At 40.4% G+C, this 25,386-nt stretch overlaps 1 protein-coding gene across 11 annotated transcripts in view; it reads right to left on the bottom strand.

Annotated features, from left to right (window-relative positions):
• The window catches only part of CELF4 (CUGBP Elav-like family member 4), an 869,014-nt gene that overhangs the window by 20,646 nt on the left and 822,982 nt on the right, over positions 1-25,386 (bottom strand). For all 11 annotated transcript variants that reach the window (XR_010301405.1, XR_010301404.1, XM_064140834.1 and 8 more), the window contains exon 12: positions 9,980-10,146. Coding sequence is in view for 9 of the 11 variants with exons in the window: in XM_064140834.1 (XP_063996904.1) it covers positions 10,019-10,146 (128 nt within the window). In the remaining 2 variants the exon portion in view is untranslated. The remainder of the gene's footprint in view (positions 1-9,979; positions 10,147-25,386) is intronic.

Below are 25,386 nucleotides of genomic sequence, written 5' to 3' on the forward strand. Positions count from 1 at the left end.
ATCCATCTATTTGTCTGTCTCAATACAAATCCTACCTTCTATGAACCATAAAACTCCTAGTAGAGTGACACTACCACTTCCCACATTGGCAGAACAGACTGAGCACACAGAACTTGGAGAAGAATTACAGAGACAACTTGAAAGATCAGAAGAGAAAAAAAGTAGGTTTCTGCTCCTTGAGCATTAAGTAACCAAATCCCACCAGGTGTCTTCAGCTGGCACAAATCATTATTGCTCCATTAAAACCTGGGGTTTGTTTTGTTTTGTTTTCCCAGGTGAAAGGCAGGCCAAATACTTTTCCAGCTACATTTGATCCTCAGGACAATTCATTCTAAGACATTTCTGAGGGAGGAAGTAATTTTAATTTTAATTCTAAGCAGCACCCTGGAGCTACTTACAGGAATGGCTGGTAAGTACCAGAAGGCAGACTACCAGGAATTGGAGCTGTGTCAACAGAGAAAAGACCCCAAAGACTACCGTGGTGTCACTCCATGTGCATTTACTAACAGACTTTTAGTGTGCTCCTCAAGAAAGCCATGTATTGAGAAGTGAATTCCTACATATAGGCTTAAATTTAGGAGTGCTTTTCCAGGAGTGAGGTCTTCCTTTACACCTGATAAGATCTTCACACTTACATTGATCTTCACAAGAAACAGGAAAAATACCATAGGAATTCCTACTAGGGTTTTGTCTAACAAGGTCTGCACCAAGTAATGGCCTCATTAACTAAGAGCAGGAGACAGAGAATCTCCAAATGCACTTCCTTCTGATAGCACCAGATCTCTTAAGAACTGACACAGAGCAGCTCAGTTGAGCTGCTTGCCTGGCTCCCTTTCTCGTGCCCAGTCTGCCACGGCAGAGCAATGTGTGCTATGCAGAGAGAACACACAGAGGAATATAAAGAAACTGGAAGCACTCCCTTGTCATATATCACAGGAGACAGGATGCAACCTCTGCTAGTGAGTGGAGGTGCTCCAATAGACAAGAAAGACAGTTTCACACAGCAAAGACAAACCTGTATCTAACTGCAAACTCCATGGGTTTCATAGCCCAGTCATATCCAAATCATTAGAAATCAAGGTAATAAAACCTGTCTTCTTTTGCAACAAACTGCTTTTTAAGACAGATATTTTTATTGCAGTGCCTTACCCTAACAATCAGAACCCCAGACCACAGCAGACACAAATCAACCAAAGGGCCTTTGTTGGCTTTAAGGATGGGGCCCCATGAAGCCAGAAATCTTAAAGGTAAGTATCTTAGTGCTGTGAAAATTTCAGGCTTACTCTCCACTACATACAGTGGAAGCTTCTCACAGACTGGCTGCTGGATCTGTCCTATGTGCTGAAAAAAGGCGACATCTGAGGAGGAGAGGAAGGAGAATATCTCTCTCAGTAATTCGAGAGTCTGCTTTCTAACGAAGACCACTTGGGTGTGCAACTGTAGCATTTCAGGGATGTAAAAGGATTTATTCTGTTTGTAAGTCATTATTGTATACAATGGGACTTCAAAAATAAGCCATAGGGATGTGTTTGGAGATAGGCATGTTCCTTCCCTAGTCTCAGTGCCCTAAGAAGACCAGTGTGACCTGAACTGCATCTCCATCTAGAATTGCAAATAATTGAAACAGGTCTGCCAAGCAACCATTTAGAGCTACATAACTAGCAGTGAGCCTGTATCTATGGCTACCATAAATCAGTGTCACTCTGACTTCATAGGACCCAGTGGTTGGTGGTGCCTGAGAGCCTTGCCTGATTTGCGAGTATGGCTAGCACCTTTACCGAGAGAGCACTGAGCTGTCATTTACTGGCCTTCTTTGCTGTTCTCCTCTTCCTTCCAGCTCAGCCTTCTACACAGTTTCAAAAAGGTTGGATGCAGCTCAGCTAGGCAGAAAAATGAACCATTTGAAATAAAAGCTGTCTTTTCTCTAACTGCTGTCACAGGGCAGGACAAAAGACACCTTAGGGTTTGCACCGTAAACCTTCAATTCTCTGCTGCAACTGAATCAAACTCTTCAGAGATCAGAGTTTTGATGTTCACTTGTATCTGGCCAAAGTTACTTTACCTATGAATTATTCAAACGTGCAATTATTGCATTTGATGTATCACTGGGTATAACTGTGGGAATGAGAAACAGTGTTCTAGTGCAGCTGATTGTATATGCCTTCCAAACCATAAGGACATCAATTTAAGGTGCTCACACTGACGGAGCACTCTGCAACCTCTTATTAAGATTCTTGCCAACTCCTGTAGCAGTTTTCCCCTGCAGAGTAAATTTCATGGAGTTTTTTAGACTCCCTTTTCTTTACACCTACAGTGTAAGTGCCAAATTCTACCCCATACAGCTTCAATTCATGGTTCTGTTGTATCTCTCTAAGGTCAGAGGCAAAACAGATCAGACAATTTTCAGCCTACTGATCAATGTTACAGAAGTGACCTGAGTCCTGTGAGCTGTGTATTGGAGTTGACTTGTAACTGACTTTTTTGGAAGTTTCCAGTTTCCTGCTTTAATCATCTCAACTAGTTAACTTTTCCTTAGGGTCAGAGGGCTGTGTTGTGTCTTTTGCCTATACTGTCCATACCATCTTTATCTGGACAAAAAGTATGTTTATGATGCTGCTATTTTCTTTTGACTAGGCACAGCTACCACCCTTCAAGCCTATGAATCATAGGGTCATCTTAAGAAGAACACCTCTTGCCTGAAGTCCTGGACTTTATGGTCTTATACACTGAGTTTTTAACAACTTGCCCTGTGCTCTCTCCCCAGGTACTTGCATTTGCAAACTGAAAGCATGCTTCTTTCCTGTCTACTCATTAGTGGGCATTGCTCTCCCCAGCGCTCCAGTATCAAAAGATTTTGCTGACATGTCACTTATTTGAAGTCTTGCAGGAAAATGGACACAACTGTTTTTAAATATCTTCCTGAATTTTCCTAAGCCTTTTTCACTGTGTGTTTTCTCCCTCTCTCATTCTCCCTGTACCTCTTTTGTTTAGCAGAGGATTGTGTTCTGCCAGTATGTGCTTCTACCATACCATAACTATTCTGGCCATGAGTGTCTCCTGTGTTTTTCCAGCTGTGGCCGTTAGAGCTGATCCTCTAGCTCAGACATAGGGGAGAGATGAACATTCCAGGGATAGGTCACATAAATGGCAACAATAGATAAATTAATATAATTTCATTGGAGCATCAAGAACTTAATGTCTAGAAGCACAGTTTGTTCTCCCCTTTTTCTCCTGCTAGCTTCTGCTGCTGCAGCTTCACCTGTCATCCCCCGGCTGCTGTTTTGGCTACTGCTGCTTTGCTGCTTTGCTGCCCCCATCTCCCTTAAGGTTATTGTATACTTTTTTTCCCCCCCTTCTTTCCTTCTCTAGTTGTTATCTCTTTTTACATTGTTATACTATAAGAAAATACAATTTCATCTTTCCCTGACTTTCAAAAAAAAAAAGGGTTCTGTGTTGTGGTGAAGTGGACTCTCATTTAAAAATCACAGATGCTTCAAAAGTCTACTCTTCCTTTTCTTACATTTCCCAGTTTTTCTTCAAGTTGCAGTCCCTGGTGATGGATAAACTTGGTAAAGCTTCCATCAAAGGTTACTGTTTTCAGTTTACTGCAGCTGGCCATTAACTAATTCAATCAAATCACGCCACTGATTAGAAAAGGCCTAAATCTGACCTGCTTAGGTAAGATGCATTGCATGATGCATATGAGATCATGTAGTAATGTTGTTGGTCAAGTGGCTTAATATAGTATTACCATGGTCCGGTCAACTCAAGGGCTTTCATGGATTTGTCATTGGAAGCCTTCAAAGATGGCACACTCATATCAAGCTCCTGGTCTTTTCACAGTAGGCACAGCTTAACAGGCTCTTTGCTGCCTGGGCCATTTGGAATATTTCTTACAAGCCTCTGAAAGTTGACTTTAGAGCATCAGGACCAACAGCATCACAGTGTGATGAGAAATGGGAGGCTGCTTTCATATTTATTATTTAATTACAAAGTAATGGCACTATGTAGCTGTTTTGGTTTGTTGGTTGTTTTTTGTTGTTGTTGTCATTTAATGGGGGCACGGGTTTTAATGAAGGACTCATTCTTTGAACTGAAGGAAAGTGTTATGGTATTGCATTGTGCTGCTCTATCACTCCCATGACGAATAGCACAGATCTGTTATGACCTACATGGACTCATTTAGATGCAAGCGCAGCAATACTCCTGAAAAGCTGCCCTGCTTTGAGGAAGAACAAGTTTCAAATATTGCTGAATGGAATTCAGTCTCAGAGCAGTAATTACTGATTGTAATTTTGGAGTACATACAATAATTAATTGTTGTAGTTTTCCATCAGTGCTTTATATTGCGTGCCAATATTAGAATAACTACAATAATTAACAAACGGGATTTTGCATGCCCTGGTATGGAAACTGTGTTTTACAGAGCAGAGATGAGAATTTTGCCACAATAAAGTTATTAGTAATTTAAATGGGCAGACAGGTTAAAAATGATTAACCAGAAAAGAAAAGAATTTGCTTGTCAGTTTTGCAAACACCTTTAGTAGCTCTGTTTCAGCCTCCCCAGCAATAGCCACTTCCAATCTCTCATGTACAAGCACAACAGTGCGAAGTTTGGGTTACAAACACAGTGAGGGATGTTTAATTTAATCACAGTTGTCAGTGGAAATTAAAAGCAAAAGTAATCCAAATTAAAAAAACAAAGCAAAACAGAACAAAACAAAATTGGCTGAGCTGATATTTTCCAGTACCTAAACAGACTTTTCCAGATGAAGTTGTACTGATTTTTTTCCTCTTATTTGTTCTTTATTCACTCACACCAAATCTTAAGCCTGAACACTGTTCTGATGTAATTATATTAGTTCAAATTTCCATAATGTTAAGCAAGTCCTAAATAATCTCAATGATGACTAAAGGAGGGAAATGACAATAATCGTTTCAGGAAGAAAAGGAATTGGTTAGTATGACTGCAGGAGACATAGCTATAAAAAATGAGATTAGATCCTCATAAAGAATATTTAATCTGGATCTCAAGATGAACAGCCTAATAGACAACAGTAAGATCAATGCAACTGCAGAATAGCTTCTTACTGGAGGTAATACAAACCTATCTGCAAGGCATGAGCTGTTCTGCTAAACAATGAGCACAATCAAAAAAAATCAGTGAAAAATACACTTCCTTTAGACTTTGCTTTGAAGTAATCTGAAATGACAAGAGCCACCCAGAAATTTTCCATTGATATCTTTTTGCTTATTGTCATTTGGATATTTTCTTCTTTTGTTTTACTTCCCTGCTTTGACTGATAATACTTGCTTACTTCATAATTTCTGGATGCGGAAAAAAAGAAAATGCAGTTTTCCCAACTTGGTAACCTGTGCATTCCAATGGAAAAAAAGTGCTCTGGGAAGAAATACCACCTATTCCAGCCAGCTGGCCTCACACCTTTGACAATAAACCACGCATGAGCATATGCTCAAGAAGCGGTGAAGCAGAGCCCGAGCATCTTCTTTTTCGCATTTGAACTTTGGCCTCTGTTATTTCCCCCAGCATTTTGGAGGACCAGGTTGCCTGGACAATGTATTCTTTCAACCTTTTGCCACTACTCTTAGAAGCATAGCTGAAAAAGAACATTTTTACTGTTGACCATTTGCTCCTCACACTTCTGCTTCACTTTCACTTTACTCTGTCTCACTCACACTCACTTTGTCTCGCTCAGTTCATGCTAGTTGGTGCTACAAGTTATTTTCACCCAAACATCTCTCCATCTCCAGCTTTAAATAAACTTCAGCTGCAGAATTTCTGTCTGAGGTGGTAAATAACACTTTGCTAATGCACATTGCAGTTACTGCAATGAAGCCACAGAAAGGGAATGGATAGGATTTTCCTTGCTCTTCTGTGCTGTGTCTTTTACTGATCTATCAACTGTCTGTTCTATGCTGCTAAGCACTTCGTATTGGAAGAGATGTGAATGATGGGGTTTACTGTACTCTAGTAACTACTACTGACATCATGGATGAGGCACTGAGAACCTAGCTTTGAGACCAAATGCCAAGGGCTGGAGAATCATGCTGACTTCTTCTGCTCCCACTGGGAGGATCAGAATAACTCCTGTTTCTGCCTGTCCCTGCAGTCCTCCAGGTGCTGGCCTCGCAGAGGGCTCACATGCACTCCTGGGCATGGCAGGCTGTACCTGCAACTTCGCCGTATCACAAGGTACTCAAGGGCCCCTAGGAATGGCCACCCAAGGAAGCTGTGGACTTCAAGGTTTTCATTAGTTTGTGCATTTACTATCAGATGCCTCTGAATCCTTTCTTCCTAGTCCTGAGGGGAGGATTTGTAATAGAATATATTGATTCTGGTAGAGTTGCCTCAAATGATCTCTCTCTCTTACTTTTCTCCCTACCTTCTACCTTCCCTCACTCATGTTTTGGCCTTTCTCTCTCTGTCTTTTTTTTTTTTTTTTTTTTTTTTTTTTTTTTTTTTTTTTTTTCTTTTCCTACAAACATCTCTTTAATTATGAAGAAAAAGTACCAGAGGCAACGATGTTGGCATTTTGGAAACCATTTGCCAGGTGAATTTTTCATGACTTTTCTTCCCACAGCTTGTGGTCCTATCTGCTACATCACAGAGCCCCTATCAGTGTTTGACAATAACTTCAGAGTACTTTCAAGGAAAACAAAGGACTTGAAATCACTGCAGCCTATACTGCTTGTGCCCCAGAATGGAGGTTTTCTAATTTACTTTTTTTTTAAAGTACATCCAGGATTAAAATCTAGTGAAGATCTTTCTTTCTTGGTTAAGAAAAAAAAAACCACTCTGGTGGATTACATTAAAATTTTTGTGGACAGCTTCTTATTTTTGGAGTTCAATGAAACAAAGCTTTTCCTTAGAAAAATCCCAACTGAAAAGTTTCTTGAGCATCCTCTTGAAGCATGTGAGCAATTGTCATGATGTCAGCATGGTTACACATACTCTTCAAATTGGAATTAAGGATCTTAAAGAGCTGTGACCAAAGCAAAACTAGATAAAAAACAGAGGAGTTATGGTGTTTGTGCCCGTTATGGGAGCTGCTTGCTCTCTGGCTTTGCAATACCTATTTGTGCCATACTCACGGGTCTTGCTCCTTTCTATCCTAGAGATTTTAGGAAACTTCTTATTGCAGTAAATGCACTATCTACTGAGGGAGCAAATAGGAGACTTTCAGTGGTATTCTGGAAGCCAATAGGAAACTGCACATCAAACCAGCCATCAGGGTATAATGATATTGTGATGAACCAAGAACAGCTGACATCTCTGCATAAGGCTTATTGCCAAGGCATTAGCCTGGTGGTCACTGCTGTTAGGTCAGCCCTAATGGGAAGCTGACTTGTGGCCATCATGAATAAATATCCTCTGTCTGCTTCTGTGGTGCTGGTATGACTGTTTCCAAGCCCTTTTTATTTTCTGGGCATCCTTGCAGTCACTAAATGTTCTCTCCAGTCTAACCTGGCAAGTTGATCTAAATCAAACCTTTCCCTGAGGATATACTCCTTCAGTGGCCTCCTGAAATCACATGCACTTGGCCAATCTCTTTTGTTAGGCACAAAAAAAAAACCAAACCAAAACAAACAAACAAAAAAAAAACCCAACCCCACACAGACCTCTTCTGCTAAAGGACAGATGAGTTTTCAGGTCCTGCAGTGGAGCCACTGAGGTGGGAGTCTACAAGAGAAAAAGGACCTCTGAACTGCATTTACTCCATTTTGATAGAGACTGTCTGAACCTCTGTTAAAGACTCCTACAGAGGAAAGAAGTAACCTCATAGTAACAACTGAACTGATTTCACTGGGCAGCAGAGCACTAAAGGCAGCATAAAAGACAGGAAGGCTACAGGACTTCCTATTCAGAGGCAACAATTCAAGACTGTTCTCCTGATTTGAAGAAACAAAGGAAAGAAAAAAACATGCTTTGAGAGAAATGGAATTTTATTGCCATTTTACCAGCTGATTCCTTTGTATACAATTTACTGGGGGAAAAAACCCCAAACTCAAATTTTAGTCCTATTACTGCGTAATCTTTTTTATAGGATACATGATGAGACCTCAACATCAATCAGCCTGATCATGAAAGGGTAGGGGGAGAGAACTTCATAATGATCTGTGATAATGAAAACACCATAGACTCATACAGGTGAATCTTTAACAACACAGGTGTCTACTGCTCTGCACTTACTTCCCATGACCATATATAAAACAAGCATATCCTCAGTGATCACAGGTATGCTGCAATATAAAGTTATTGCTTGGTAGCAAACTAGGAATACACTTGTGTTCCTCAATCTCTTGCAGGCACTGTTGAAAATCTCCCTGACAAGGCAGACTCCACTTTAACACAATTGAACGCATGCACCTCCCACTCTCCTCTGGAAAAAAAACTGCAGTAAAAAGCCTATGTGATAAAGTAAAAAGCATTTGGATATGGAAACATATTTTGATTTCAAGATTCCAAGGGGCTTGTCATAAACAAGGAAAACAGGAGAGATATTTGCAGAGGGAAAATGTATTGACAGTTATCTTCATACAGCCACACCTAAACTATGGGACTATAGCCTAAACTATGGAGGCTGTATCTTGCACATGTACCTTATATGTTTATTGCAAGGTTTCTTCATCTGCTTCGCATTGCTTTCAATGCAGCACCTCTTTCAAAGATGTTTGGATCACATTCCTTAATTCCCAGTGGAAAAGGTACTGCTTTGAAGGCCAGAACAATACATTTTTTTCAAAGGTATTGAAGGTACCAGTGAAAACTTAGAACATTTCATAGTTCTTTGGGAAAGATGAAGATAGGGATTTCCTGCCTGTACCTTGAATGGGTCAAAAAAGGCCAGAATCAAAATCACTGACTTTTAGACATTTTAGCTATAATGGCCTAGAAAGGTTGCCTAACCCATATTCTTTGTCACAAATTAGGGGGAGCAAACTGCTTTTTGCATTTTAGGGTCACCATGGGTTCTGTGTTTACCAGGAAATCTCTGGTGAGGGACTGTTTCAAAAGAGACTGTAACACATAGGCATTTATATTTCTGTCTCTCAAGGAACTGCCTGTTAGAAAAGCCAGCCCTTGGTGGAAAGTATTTCCATTTTTTGAAACAGGTCCATTATTTGTTATTAGCAATAGTCTGGAATTCCAGTGAAACAAGCTACTTCCTCTGCCATTTTTACACTGTTACATGTACTAGAAGTTCTCGTAACCATCAAGCTGGCTCCTTTCCAACCACACAAAGTACATGCATCTAAAAACGAGACCCTCATTCAAATTCGTCTAGGTCCTCACTCAAGCAAAGCTTCCTTGTTTTGGATGGGTTTTATCTACACACAGACATTAGCAGTAACTGAGCAAGAAGTGAGCATGGTTCATTCTATTAATTTCTTAGGCTTGGGAAGAAAGAAATTAGGTGTTATTTAGTTGTCAGGGAGACATATTTACATAAAGTTATTATGCTGGAATGAAATTGGATACAGACTATACCGCATGAAGAATGAATAATGTTTTGAAACATTTGCAAGACAGAGATATTGAGGCAGACCCTGTCCCAGTTCAGTCACCTGGGATTAAACTGCAGCCCAGTCCCATGTCTTTATTGCAGATTTTCTGCAGCCACCAGTAATGGTCTCTTTGGCTGAGTAAGGGGAAGCAGGACAGCTGCTGTCTCTTCTCTGGTGACTAGGAAGACTTTCCATAGATGCAGGATGCCCTTGGGGTGGGGAACGTGGTTCATCCCTCATTAAGCATCCTTCCACCTCTTTTTGTAAAGAGACGCACAGACAAACAGTTCCTGGCTTATATGTGAGTGTGTATTTGTGCAGTATGGCTCTAGCCAGAGGCCTAAGTGAAAAAGGCAGAAACTAGAGAGTCACAGAGCTGAGTCCTTATGACAGTCTATAACACAAAGAGAGGCTACAACCACAGTTGACACTTTCTTCCCCATGCAGTTACCTGTGCTAGTGCTTTGTATCCAGTGGTTCTTACAACTCTTCAGTAGGGACGATTAGCATCCTTTGGCCTCTTCAGCTGCACCTTCAGCCTCTTCATGCCAATCTGAAAGCCATTCATAGCCTGGATAGCAGCTTGAGCACTGGCAGGATTGTCAAAACTCACAAAACCTGTCAAAACATGAGGCAAGGCAGTGGGCTTAATGAGCAGAAGGGGGCCAAGACATGCACATGCAACAACTACTGAGAATGAACATGGGGAATGGGGTTAGGGTGGTAGGAAAGAGGAGATAAGCAGGTAAGAGGGCAGGCTGATGATTGGGAGAGTGAGGAGAGGATGGTTGCCAATGGCAGACAAAGGGTAGAAGGGATTGATACAGATCAGTGTCTCAGGACACAGTACCTAGTCTGAGTGACAGTCTGAACACAAGATTATGTGAAGTATGGGGATCCAAATATTGGTGCCTCAGTAGCAGCACACACAAGATTTGGGTCATCTTTGAGCTGGGTGTCTACAGATGTGCTGCACAGTCTCAAGACATTGTACCTTGCTCTTTCTCCTTCCATCAGGACTAGGTTAAATCTCTGTACCCTCCTTCACTTACTAGTATAACCTTTTCTCTGCCTTCCCATATTCACAATGAAGGCAATCTGATATACTTACTACTATTTCCTCATTATGGCAATAAAAGGAAAACATGAATTTAATAATTTCTCCATTATGGTATTCACTGGCATAAATAGTGTGATTGTTGGCTACTTAGGCAATATGAGGAGCTTTATTAACTGGAATTTTTTATAGACTATATGTTGACTGTGCAGTTGAGAAAGATGAACACTAGTACTTCCCTAACATGGTTTCCTTAAGTAGCTTCATACCTTGCCAGCAAATCATCCAGTCAGCCATGGAGTGCATCCAGCAGCACAAACACCTGTAATGACTGAATACTTCATCTATAGGCCACCTAAAATGACATTCTTTGTCTCAAAAGAAGACTTGCACTCTGGGGATCAGAATAGCTGAGATAGATCAGAGCCACACAGAGTGAAATGCATGTAACTGTTTCATTTTTGGGAATGTTTTTTTTTGGTGTGAGTTGTTTGTTTGTTTGTAATTTTTAATCTTATTTTTATTTTATGTTATCTCCAGAAAAAGACCTCATTTGACCAGAGTATGTATGAGTTTAGTTGGAGTGACCACAGGTCTGAGACACTAGTGAGGCAGGGTGCCATCACACTGTGTAAGAATTGCTTCTGCTACCTTTGCCAGAAATGTCACTGTGTGCCAACAAAATTTCTGAGCACAAACCCTTGTTAAGATTAGTCTGGGCTATTCTGCACTCCAGACAAAGCCATCTGTTTTCCCACCCCTGCAAAGATCTGGCAGCACAAATCAACTCTAGGAACCAAATGTCTCTCAACAGACAGGATGAAATGAAGAGAGTCTGAGAGCCCCTCAAAAAGATAATACTCAGCATTTGCTGCCAGGTATACACCTGCTCCTGACAGGCAGTACCATGGCTTACAGCCTTGGACTGTACTGTGAATACATTCAGCAGCAGCTCCTCCCTGATATAGTTTCTCTTTGAAAGTGAGTCTCACATGTGACACAGGGTGGCTTGCATTTGAGAAGGACACATGGATGCAAGCCCAGCTACTCTTGCTTTAAAGCTGTATTTATTGTCCTTGGCTGAAAACAAAAGTGATGGGAGGTCATAAAACCCATGGTCTTAGTCTGAAAGTGAGACATCAGGTTTACTGAGTGTGGCAGATGTGGTTTTAAGGGGGGGGGGGGGGGGGGGGGGGCATGGAATAAGGACACATCCCTCTTGGTCCCCTCCTCTTGAAGCCAAGGATCCAAGTAGCTGGCTGTCCATGAAGTGTTGCTGTCAAGCACCTGGATGAGAAGATACCAACACCATAGCTCTAAAGATGTGAGAAGCGTTCCTCAATCCTCACAACTCTCATCAGTCTCTAGACAGAAATTTGGAGAGTTACAGTGAATATCGAGCTGTAGAGTTATGGATCTGCTTTTTCAATCACTTATTAGGCAATAAGCTAACAGTAAGATAACCTAGTAAAGCTCCCAGTTTACATTTGACTAGTTGAATAACCTATCAGTCAACAAGGTCCTATGATGTATTCTCTGGAAATGAACAAACTAAACATCACCTGATTTTGCCTGATTTAATCCAGTCTTTAAATACTGCTTGAAGCTACCTTGGAAGTGCTTTCATTGTGCTTCAACTTAAAATTTGCTGTCTTTCTAACTCACATCTTTGAATAGATCATGTAATAAAACCAGTTATGTTTAAAACCACCTCTGGATTGCTAACACTTCTGTCCAAGACATCAAATTAAAAGTGTACCAGGGAAGATCAAAAGCACTGGAACTCAACAAATGAATTTTTAGAAGGGTCCTCAATACGTTTTTTTGGCTTGTGCCTAACTCAAAACAATTTCTAGGCAAATTCTGAGTATTAGCACAGAACAGAAGCTGTTTACAGTGGTAGTTTTGGATGTAGCCATGATTGTTTTGGAAAGAAAGAGAATTTAATAGTTAGGATGTGGGCCACTATGTGCTGGCTGGCCCCAGTGCTAGGGCAAAGTGCCAGGTATATTTAGTTTACTTATATATGCACACTGCTACCAAATATCAAAGTAGAATTGGCTGCACCTGGATACTTATTGATATTAAGCCTTCATAGAACCTAGATTTCCTGGGAACTTTAGTTTCTATTCTTGTAACTAGTCCTATTGCAAGGCATCTCCTACTGACTAAACCTGCATATCTAGGCTGTGTCTATACATGCATCCATCTGTAAGCAAATCTCATTGGGAACTAAAATAATCAGTGGAACTCTTGCCATTATAGTCATTAGAATGTGGTGCAAGACTTACTCCTTTTTTTCAGGACATTTCATGCTCTACTTAGATAAATCAAGTCCTGCTGTCTGGTCCAACAATAGGCACTAGTACTGACTGCAATTAACACAGGCACCTAGCTTAAATGGAAGTACCTCTATTGAAGGATTTACCTGGTTCTGTAGCTGGGACTAATATCTCAGGGTAAGAGACTGTTAACTGGCTAGTGCCTGGCTAAGTCACTCTCCAGTGACATTATTTGCTGAATCAAATTCATGCAAATCCCACTAGAAGCTACAGAGTCATAGAATGTCAAATATCATGGAATTCTATTATTTGTCTACTTCTGCCAAGACTAGACATTTAGCTGGGTGATAAAACCTGGTGCTAGGATACTGATACAGTTGTACCTCTCTGAAAAACCCTGCTTTCAGATAAATTCACAAGCCTACACTGTTGTAAACAATACAGCATTTTAATAACTGGTACTCCAATGAGAGATTAGAAGTCTATTTTCTCATCATATTTCATTTAGAACAGATAGTGAAGTTGAGAATTGTACTATGAAGCTATTAGTGTTATTTGCCTACAGATTTGGACCTGAATTGGGTTGTTTATTTTTTTTTTCTCCTTAGTTGTCCTGGTATCTGCTGCTGCAGTATAAAATTCTCCACTAGCTAGCTGCTGAGTATGAGGGGGCAGGAATGGAAGTGCTGGGGGAGAGAGAAGGAGGAGGACAAATGTCAATAATTGTGCATTTTCCCTGTAAGCACATCCTAAGGACAAAGCAGCTAATTCTTCTAGCTTCATTTCATTGTCTTAGTTTCAAGGAGCTTGACATACTCAGAAGCTGTTGGTGCATTTGGCTCTCTCTCTTCCTGTTATTTATGTGGAGTTTCATTTCATATTGTTGAAAGTATTTGGATGGACTCCAAAAGGAAAAAGAGCTATGATCCATTCTGAGAGCCAAGATGTCACAGTGCTAAGGGATAGGCAGAAGAGCTCTGCTAACATCATACTCCATTATTTTTTCAGGTCAAAATACATACTGGTAGGTTATATGACTTTTTGTTATTGTTATATGCACTATTCACAGTTAACCATTCTTGTTTCTCCATGCCAATGTCAGCAGTGTAATGGTGCTATGTGACTAGGAACAGAGTTTCACGTACAGGGAAAGTAGTTTAGATACTTGCCTTTCTGAATGGCTTCAATGAAAGCCCTCGACTATAAGGCTCAAAGTGTGATGATAATATTAGTTACTCAAGAAGTTATCTGTGTTTTGAGCACTACCCCTGCATTGCCATCTACACTCCTGAAGGACAAAAGATGATGGAAGAGATTAAAAGGCTTGAAGCTATTTCTATGTATTAGTTAATTAATAATCAGAGATACATATACTGTGGTCTGAAGATGGCTGGTAGTAGGACAGGATTTTGTGATAAATCTATTTCAAGGGGGGAATGTTTTTCCCAAGGATTGTGTGAAAATACTGCTATAATAAATCAAAGCATCAAAGAATGAAGAAATCTGTTAGGATTGCAGCTCAGGGCACCAAATCTTCCTAATCCTGCACACCATCTTCCACAAAGGTATTGGTGCTGGAGTTCACGACTTGTTGTGCTCTGCTCTTTCTTGAATGACTGCAAGTGATGAGGGGACAGAAACTTGGGTAGCATTTTGGAAGGTGCCGTGGTTCTTCCGTAAGACTTCTTGCTGGTGGGACTTACTGAGGTAGCTTTGTGACACTCTTATGATCACCATTTACTTTATGTGATTGGTATTATTCAAGGGATGTATTTCTGTTTTAATCATCTAAGATGATAAAGAAAGATGGAAATCTGCAATCTGTCTCAGAGAGCATTTGGAGACTGTTTTGCAACTTTTCATTTGCAGTGAGTAGTGTCTCTGCATGGACATGAATTAGTTTGTGCACTAAGTGCAGTCGTGAATGAGCAGGTCATTAGGTTCCCATGGATCCCTAATTGGTCTTTCTGAGTCTTCTGTTTCTCTTTGCATGCTGCAGAAGAATTAGTGGTTAATGAACAAAACAGTTTTCGATGATCTGCTACCAGGCTGGAATAACATGTTGTTTCTCTTTAGCAGAAACTTTCCTCTGGAACGAGCAGAATGCTTGGTAACTACACGGAGCAACTCCTAAATCAGAATTAAAAGCTACAGTGACTAACAGGTTCAGATGCAAGTTATTGATCCAGGCTCCTGAACTGAGGGCAGATCATCCTACAGCAAGTCCACTTTCGGGCACATTGCTGGACCATGCAGAACTTGCTGTCCTCCAGGGCTCTTAAGATCTTTCTCCACAGAACTGCTTTCCAGTAGGGCAGTCCCCAGCCTCTATTGGTGCCTGTTGCTATTCCTCCCCAGATGAAGGATCCTGCTCTTGTCCTTATTGAAGTTCATAAGGTTTACGTTCACCCAGCTCTCCAGCCTGTCTAGATCTTGTTGGATGGCAGCACAACTTGACAGGCTGTTGGCCACCTCTCAAGTTTTGCATCATCAGCAAACTCACTGAGGGTACACTCAGTGCCCTCACCCAGGTAGTTGATAAAGATATTGAACAAAAGTGGACCTAGCACTGATCCCTGGGAAACACCACTGGCTACAGGTTTCCAACTTGTTCTATCCCATTGAACTCTCTGAACTCTGTTGTGGAGGCATTTTTCAATCCACCTCACAGACCAGCTATCTATGCCACATCTCCTGAGCTTATCTATGAGGATGTTGTGGGAGACAGTATCAAAAACCTTGTTAAAGTCAAAGTAGATGACATCCACACTCCTTTCTTTGTCTACCCATTTGGTCATGGTATTGTAGCAGGCTATCAGGTTAGTCGAGCAAGATCTTCCCTTAGTAATTCATGTTGGCTACTCTGGATGACCTTCTTTTCTTCCATGTCATTAGAGATGACCTCCAGAATGAGCTGCTCCATCACATTTACAGGGATGGAGGTGAGGCTGACTGATCTGTAGCTGCCTGAGTCTTCCTGCTTACCTATTTTGTACCCTGGAGTGACATTGGCTTTCTTCCAGCTGTCAGGCACCTCTCCTGTTCTCCATGACTCTTCAAAATTGATGTAGAGAGGCTCACCAACAGTATCAGCCAGTTCTCTCAGCACTTGGGAATGCAACCCATTGGGGCTCATGGATCTGTGTGCCTTCAGTTGGCACAAGTGATTTCTAACCCAGTCCTGACTGACTGGTGAAGTGTCCTCTTCCCTCCAGTTCTGACCCCTTGCTTCCAGAGACTGAAGTTCCTGAGGGCTGGTCTTAGCAGTAAAGGCTGAAGCAGAGAAGGCATTCAGCAGCCCTGCGATTTCTGCACCTTCAGTTACCAAATCTCCCACATTGTTCAGTAGTGGATCCACTTTTCCTTGATCTTCCTTTTGGTATTGATGTATTTAAAAAAGCTCTTGTTTTCTTTCACCTCCCTGGCAAAACTCAGCTCCAAGCAGGCCTTGGCCTTTCTTGTTGCTTCTCTACATTCTCTGGTAACACTGTTGTTTGTTTGTTTGTTTTTCTAAGGGAATACATCTTTCTTGAGCCTGGAGGAGGGAATGTTTGAATGTTAACCATTCTCTCTTGGGCAGCTCTCTTGGACACCCCTTCGTTCTAAAGCCCTAGTCCACTGCATACTTCTAAGTGGAGTTTTGAAGAAGGCAAAGTTAGCCCTCTTAAAGTCTAGGGTTGAATTTTTACTAATCACCCTGCTACTTTCTCTAGTGATACTAAACTCTTAACATGTCATGGTCACTACTGCTGAGATTACCCTCAACCTTAACATCTACAACCATTTCTTCATTGCTTGTTAATACAAGGTTCAACATTGCACTTCTTCGTGTTAGGTTCTTCAGCTATCTGCAGGAGAAAGTTCTCCTCAATGCACTCCAGCAGCCTTTTGGACTGTTTATGCTTGGTTGTGTAGTCTTTCCAATTAATATCAGAGTGATTGAAGTCACTCATGAACACCAGGGTACTTGATCTTGAGGATACTTCCAATTGTCTGTAGAAGGCCTCATCAACAGCTTCTTGGTTTGATGGCCTCTAGCAAATGCTCACAATGATGTCATTCATGTTTGCATGTCCCTTGATTCTTACCCATACACCTTGAATGCTTTCATCATCTTCCCCTGGGGTAAGCTTAATGTGTTCTAGTTGCTCACTCACATAGAGAGCAGCTCCACCACCTTGCCTTGTTGGTTTATCCTTCCTGAAAAGTACATAGTCATCCATCACTACATTCCAGTATCTCTGGTCTAAAATAACTTATTAGCTTTTTTAGACCAGAGGTACATTTTTCCTAGTTCTCCCTGTCACTGTATTTGTCCTACTGTCCTGAGAGATCTTTCTTGGCACTTCTTGTTCCTTGTTTTTGTTGCTAATTGGTGAAGGGTGAAATCCAGAAATGTCAGGGAGGCATTTTCTGCTGGCAAGGCAAGAACAAGTCATTCAAATCACAGACACCTTCTCTGTGGCAAGGGGTGTTGAGGAGGAGCTCCTGCTCTTCTCTCTCCCATATCAAGACCTGGCTACCACCTACAGCTCAGTACTTCCCTACTGCTTTGGTCTATTTCATTCCCAAGAATTCAAGGTTTCTCTTTCTCCATGTTTATTAGCATTATCAGAGAATGAATGTTTTCCTCTAATTGCCTTGCAAGGTCTTTACCTTGCTGTGTTCTTTACACAATGTACTTGATTCTCTCTTGCAATTTTTTAGTGCTGTAAAAAAATTCAGGATACAATCTGTATGTAAGTAGCTCTATAATGTATGTGTGAGTTGGAAGGTATTGTACTGGAAGGTGATTTATGTGTGCTGGAATACTCAATAAAGGAACACGTCTGTAGATTGAGGGCATAATACTGGAGCTCTTTTCCAGTGTCTAATAGGTTTGGATGATTTTTTGGAATATTTGACCTTCCACTGATCTGTGATCATGTTTAAGTGGGAAGCATCTATCCAGTTATCCATCCTTCCATTCACTCATCTTTTTCTTTAATGTGTGAACAGTTAGTAAATGAAGACTGTGAATATTTCACAGCTGTGTGATAAGACAATTGCAACCTTAGAATATTTGAAGAATTGTCTCAGAAATTTTAGGAACCATTAATATTAACTTCAGAGATCCATGGAATATCAGAATACCTTCAAAGTACTCCAGAAAAAAAAAAGAAACAACAAACAACTAAGAAACACTCACTCCCAAGCAAACAAATCCACCACCACCAAAACAAACAAAGCAAAGAAAAAAAAAAAACAACCAACCCAAACCAACCACAAAACAAACAAAACAAACTCATTATTAATTCTTAAGGATATAAACTAGATGACAACCTAGTTAAGCTTTCATAAGCCTAAGATAAATGAAGAAAATTTTCATGTGAGATAATATGGCAAAGGATCAAAAGGTGTACAATTAGTACTAATCACTATAGTTTCACAGAAAATAGCATCTATCAAATTGAACCTGATTGCATGAAACTGCAAGTTTGGTTAAGAAAGTAGGTTATGAATATTTGTGAGAATCCTTTTTAATAGAAAATTAAAGCAGCCCATACAGGCTTCTTTAAAAAATGGGCAATAGATAACCCCCAACCAAGGAAAAAAAAACAGAAGTAAATTGTGACTTACAGTATTGAGGAGTTTCTCGTAGGCTCCTCCAGGGGTGTATAGAATGTGCTGTGCTATTTAGTTTCTTTAACACTAGCTCGAAGACATCTAAAGTAGCTTTGGTAAAATTTGTTTGCCATACGGAAAAGGTGAAGTGGTAAATAAAGATAGAAGTAAGTCATGTTCACCTGGGTCACTGCTTAGGCTCTGACTCAGTTGAAGACTGTTACTTTGAATCAAATTAAATTAAAAATTAAACTGGAAAACACAAAACTAAACAGGGCAAAAGCAAATGGGTGACATAAATTTCCCTTTAAAAGCAAAAATCTTCACTAGCAAACAGTGCTTCTAAGAAGAACATGGCTGTCATGATAACAGCCGAATCCAGAAGCTCGCTGCATCATGTTGAAATACTCAAAATATACTGAAATAATACAATCTTAAGATGAAGTCAGTCTCTGGGGGACACATCCTAGAAGTAGCAATGTGATGCTACCTCTGAGTACAGATCAGAAAAGGTTCTTAATGGAATTCTGCATTTAGTTATGGTGATCTATCTACAAAAAAAAAAGTTTTAAGAATTATTCAGGAAGAGTAAGGACAATTGCCAAATTCTACCAAAGTGAAGGTTAAAAAATCTTCTAACTGCAGTCAAGCAAAGCCTGGATGAGGCACTTAGTGCCATGGTCTAGTTGGCTGGATAGGGCTGGGGGATATGTTGGACTGGATGATCTTGGAGGTCTCTTCTAACCTGGTTGATTCTATGATTCAGTCTATAAATAAATTCTAATAAAGCAAATCTTTTTAGTATAGAAGGAAAAGAGTTTGACAATTTCTCCTGGATGCAGGCAGACGTTTGGCAAATTTAGAATGGAAATAAGACAGAGTTTTAATTTTATTTTTAAATGGTAAAGGTAATTGAATATTTTGGAACATCTTGTTTAGTAATAGGGGTGGAGAACCTATCAAATGAAATTTTGATTAAGAGATTTTGTGAAAGTGATGCTATGACTTCTATGAATAAAACCTGAGGCTGTGTAGTCTTAAGAACAGAAGGATGAGAGGAGATCTTACCAAAGTCTATAAATGTCTGAGGAGTGGGTGTCAAGACGAAGGTGCCAGTCTCTGTTGGGTGGTGCCCAGTGATAGGACAAGGAACAACATGTACAGTCTAGTGCACAGGAGGTTCCACCTCAACAGAAGGAGATACTTCTTTATGGTGAGGGTGACAGAGCACTGGAACAGGCTGCCCTGAGAGGTTGTGGAGTCTTCTCTGGAGACTTTCAAAACCTGCCTGAATGTGTTCCTATGTGGACTGCCCTAGGTGCTCCTGATTTGGCAAAGTGGTTGGACTCGATGATCTCTAGAGGTCCCTTCCAACCCCTAACATTCTGTGATTCTGCTACTCAAGCAGAAGGCTTGAATATATTGCATGAGCTGATATATCTGGTGTTTGTTATTTTAGAGTTCAATCCAAAGTATCAGCAGGGTGTCTTCTGATACTGCATATCTGTCTGTCTGCCTGTTGCTCCTTTCACATTTCAGATATTTAGAAAATCAGTTCCTGCCTACTAATCTGGCATCAATAGTGACAACAGTCATAATAGAAGTGACAATTGATGTTTATGCCTTCTAATAAATGGCCCCAAAGTGTGGGCTGTGGACCACTGAGACAGCTGACTGGTACTCGTTCTTCATCTTGCTTCCAGCTGAGAAAAACTGAACAGATGGGAAGGGGAGATTAAATGAAGAGTGAAACTAGATGGCATGATTAACTTTCTCTAAAGGTCAGAACATCCACTGAAGAAGGTAGCTTGAAATACACAAGCATCTTCCTTATGTCACCTTCCCATCTTCCTGTGCATGAAGCTGCTTTTGTACATTGAGGCAGCACGAGCTGAAATGTTCATAGAAGTGCTGCTGTTATTCTGCATTATTAGCTGGATGAGCTCTAGATAGCACCTAAAAGAAGCAGTACCTTCTCTGAGGAAGACTAAGGATTGTAGATGATGATCACAAGTATAGTGTTTCAAACTAAGGATTTTTCTTCCTATGAGTCTTCTCTTTCACAAGGTGCTCTTTTTTTTTATTCTCATACGGAAAATACCACCTGAATCACACTGAAAGCATGAGGTTAAGATTCAAGATTAGACTAGAATTTGGACAGTTTAAATTGCTACATGATCTGATCTGGGATTTTGACTCATACACACATCTGGAACCAGGGCATCCAATCTGGGCCAACTGTTTCAAAAAAGAAATAGAAGTAAAGCTCTCATAGAAAACCATGACAGATTTCCCATCTTAATTTGTTTTCTCCTAAGTTCTGTCTTGGACCTGAAGCTTCTCTTGCAAGACAGTCTGGAAGTTTCTGTTCAGAAGACAGAAACAGTGATGGGTTTTGGCCATTATTTTCAAAGCAGCACTGCACTTTCTTTGGAGGCCACTCTGTATAAACTAAGAAAAATAGAAGTGCAATCAACAGAAAAAGCAAAAAACTCAATCAACCAAACAAACATGTCACAACCCCCAAAAAACCCTCATCCCACAAAACAACAAACCAAAAAAGCCCCACTCCCCCCAAAAAAAACCAAAACCAAACAATCAAAACCAAAACCAAACCCCAACAAATCCCAAAACAACCCAAAAATCCTCCTCATAAATACAGTCACTGGGAAAGGTAAAGAAAAAAAATCCTTACTATCTAGACCAGGAGGTTGTGAACTGGCACTGAAGTACGCTGAGCACCAAGAGGAGAAAGGAGAGACTTAAACACCACATTTTAAGCTAGAAGGTGATAATATACTGTTCCAGATCCAATCAACTACTGCATCTGTGGTCATTTCACTGTCAATGATTGCATTGACATTTTTGTGTTTTCAGCTACTCACAATAGACAGGGAAAGATCAGCTGGCACCACCATACTATGGCATAGACACTGATAAATTCCTGAGGGTATGCCAGCAGAGCATTCACCATTAATGACCTCTGAAAGAATATCCTGAATCCTGGAGCATCCTATGAAGTGCCTTTTGCAGTTCCTTGTAAGAGTTATGTTTAGTCTGTGGGACTTGAATCACATCATAGATTGACTAAAGTCTAATCTAATTCTGGCTTCTGGGGCCCCTTCTCAGTGACCAGTGTGAGCTCTTGGTCTCCTATGGGAAAATAAGATCGTGTTTTAAATGACTGAAATAAAGGGAGCATAAATATTGTTGCAAAGCACATTTATGAAAATGCCTTTGAGTAGAAAAAGTGAAGATCTGGGAAGGCAGAATGTTTATTAATAATTTGGACAGAGATACTGATTTGAGAGGATGGGGTGAGGGTGAAAATATCAGTTGCCCATAAAAATGTGGCTTTTGCAATGACTCCTAAAATTGAGTAGCAAAAATTCTTCTCATATCCATTTTTAGGAGCCCAATAACAAAATAATCCTTTTGGAGCCTGTTCAGTCCTGTCAAGAGATGCACAATATGCAGGGTAAATACTTCATAATTTCTGGAAACCCTTCTAGAGAAGGATTTTAAAGGGTCATTAGAGACTTATTTTTAGAACAGTCACGTAATTTCACCTTAAATGGTCAGAACACAATCAGATTTGCAGGTCACATTGCCAAAAAGGGAGAAAACATGTTGCCTGTGAAGTAGCCAAAGACAGCAGCTGCTCTTAGATGTTAGCTGCACCTCCTCTCTTTAATAACAATAGACAATCCTGGCTAAATATCAAGGACATTGAAACTCAGCTGGTGAAAGGGGCATGGTCCCACTGTATCTAGAATTTACATGGGTTGTATCACTGGGGATCTCATTGGACGTGTGCCTTAGCCTGCAAGAAAGGCTGACAGCATCCTGAGCTCCATTAACAGACAGTTGATAGAGAAGTGATTGCCCTTCTCTGCTCAGCACTCACTAGATCACACCTGGACATCTATTTTTGAGCACCCCTTCCCCTCAACACAGGAAAGACAGTGACAAAGTGGAGTGAGTTCATCACAGGGCCATCAGTATGGACAAAATCTGGAGCAATTCCCAATGAGGGCAGTAAGAGAGAGTCTCTCTGTGACAGGGCAGGTTCAATTTGGACATTAGGTAATGATTCTTCACTGAGAGAATGGTGAGTTCATAGAACAATTTCCCCAAGGCACCAAGCCTGCCAGAGTTCATCTTGAGAATGTTCTTGGCTATATGGGTTAGTCTTAGGTAGTCCCTTGAGGAGTAAGGTGTTGGAGAAAATGAACCTTATAGGTCCCTTGTAGGTTCAGATACTCCATGAGTGTATGTCTCACAGTAGTGCACAGAGGTGGAAAGAGAGATAAAGGACATAAAATACAAAAGAGGTCCAGACTAGATATAACAAAAAACTTTTTAACCTTTAAGGCCAGCAAGCATTGGAGCAGGTTGCCTAAATTAAAATCTACTGTTAGTGATCGGCATCGCTTTTCATAGCTTGCAGACATACTTGTTATTGCAGAAATATATGAACAGAGAGTGCACAGATAATATATACATATCTATATGTGTGTGATATATTAGAGCTCAAGACTGACGTTGCATTTTCTTGGGGATTTGGAATATATATACCCAGAAAAGGTTAAGAAATGTATACCTGTTTTTATGGGGATTTGCAAGCTGGTACCTTGATGGCAGTCTTGAAGATGTCAATAAGTGCTATCTGAAAATGTTAATCTCAGATGGATTTGTCTGTTGTTTTTGTTGTTCTGTCTTTGGGGTTGTTTTTTTTTGGGGGGTTGTTTTTGTTGTTGCTGTTTTAAATTTGGGTTGCCAGCTTGAAAAGGGAAGATACTACATGCACCAATATGTTAAGACAATGACAAGGCTGCAAAATGAAGCACTTCAGTTAGGAATGCAAGAAATGATGTTACCTATAAAATTTTAATTCTGTATTGTTTTGTATATGTACTAAGGCATTGCTGCTAACCATGAATTTCTGTATTTTTCTTTTTTCATTGCATCCTTGTTTTAATTACTGTAGAGAATGAATAACATAACAGGGTGAGGAAAATGGCAATGTATCAGACTCATTATTGCAAGAGTTGGAATGCAGACAGTAAATAAGGCAAGGAAAAAATGTTTGTGCAGTTGTACAATCAATGGCTGCCCTGAAGAACTGGCATTGATCCCTATTTCTGCCATGACATCCCTGTTATTCTGGGGGTATTATATATCATGAAACTCCTTTAATAATGCCTTTTAGGTAACTTTTTTTCTAGTAAATAAAATAGAGCAGGGTCTGGGTCCAAATAGTACACTATGGCTCCTATTTAAATTGCTAAACTCACTTATCCTTCAAAGGGGAGTGACCTTATCTATGCTACTGTCTAGATACAGTCCCTGGCCTTTTTTACTGCTCAGACATGCTCAACCAATGTCTAGATGGAGTTAATTCTCATGACCCAGTTAGAATCAATGTCACACACGTGTTGAAAACACGTAGATAGTCATGGCAGTGTATTTCAACAGATATATGAGTCCTCTATTTTACCAGTGAAGATGAAGCTTTACTATGTGCTTCTTTTTTGCCTTGGTGCTTAGTGCATGACCTGAGATTTCACTGGGAGGAAGGCTGCTGCCTGTATACCTGCATCTGAGACAAACATAAGCAGAAGATGCCCTGCGTTGTGCTAAATACTTTAGAAAACAAACATATAGGCTGATTTGGCTTATGACATCTTAGGTCAGGCATTCAAGTTTAACTAACAGTTTTGAATGCCATTCAATGTTTCTTCATACCCTTGGTGAAATGAAGACACCATGAACACTGTGAAAATGCTGTTGCTTTGCTCTGTGAACCTCTCAAATGCTCTGCTGAGAAGGGCTCTAGGAGAACAGATGAAGAAATAATAATAAATTCGTATTCATGGCAGGTTTTCAATATTGTGTGGGAAGGAAGGCCTGAAGCCAAGCACTCTGCTGTGAGAATCTATTGAACAGCTGCTTAGTTTCTAGCTATCTGACAGACTTTAAAATGCTGAAGAGCAGTTCTGTGTGGTGAGTGAGACCGTATAGATGGATATAAAGACGTTGAAGTCAGGTATATGATGGGATGAATGTATGGTTGCATGGATTGATAGAAACTTGTTCATTCTACAGCTTGAATTTACCTTGCACCAGAGAGATCTTGGGAAAATAAAACCAAAACTAGATGCATTAGGTTGACAAGATGTTATCTACAGTCTCACAAGAATGGGATATGGTAAGTCATAGAAACACAGAATTATAGAAAGCTTTTGGTTTGAAGGAACTCTTAAAGGGCATCTAGTCCAAATCTGCTGCAGTAAACTAAGATGAGGTTGCTCAGAGCTTCAACAAGCTTGACCTTGATTGTCTACAGGAATGAGGCCTCCATCTTCTCCCTGGCCAATGTGTCCTGGTGCTCTACCACCCTCATAGTAAAGAGCTCCTTTCAAATGTCCAATCTAAATCTACCCTTCTTCATTTGCTCCTGTCCTATTGATACATGTTTTTGTAAATTACAGAATCACAGAATGTTTGAGGCTGGAATAGACCTTATCAAATTCAGCCTGTGACCTAACACCACCATATTGATCAGACCATGTCTCTAAGTGCCACATCTAATCTTTCCTTAAACACTTCCAGGGAGGTTGACTCCACCACCTGCCTGAACAGTCCATTCCAGTATCTCACTACCTTTTCCATGAGGAAGTGCTTCCTAATATCCAACTTAAATCTCCTCTGGTGCAGCTTCAGGTCACGCCCTCTCATCCTGTCACAATTTGCCTGACCTCCACCTTACTACAATTCCCCTTCAACTTCCTTGGGAGTAAGACCTCCTTGGAGTCTTCTCTTTTCCAGGATGAATAACTCCAAATCTATCAGCTTGTCTTCACAGGAGAGATCTTCCATCCCTCTGATTATTTCTGTGGCCCTCCTGTGTCC

Source organism: Pogoniulus pusillus, chromosome Z (assembly GCF_015220805.1).
Source record: "Pogoniulus pusillus isolate bPogPus1 chromosome Z, bPogPus1.pri, whole genome shotgun sequence".
NCBI lineage: Eukaryota > Metazoa > Chordata > Aves > Piciformes > Lybiidae > Pogoniulus > Pogoniulus pusillus.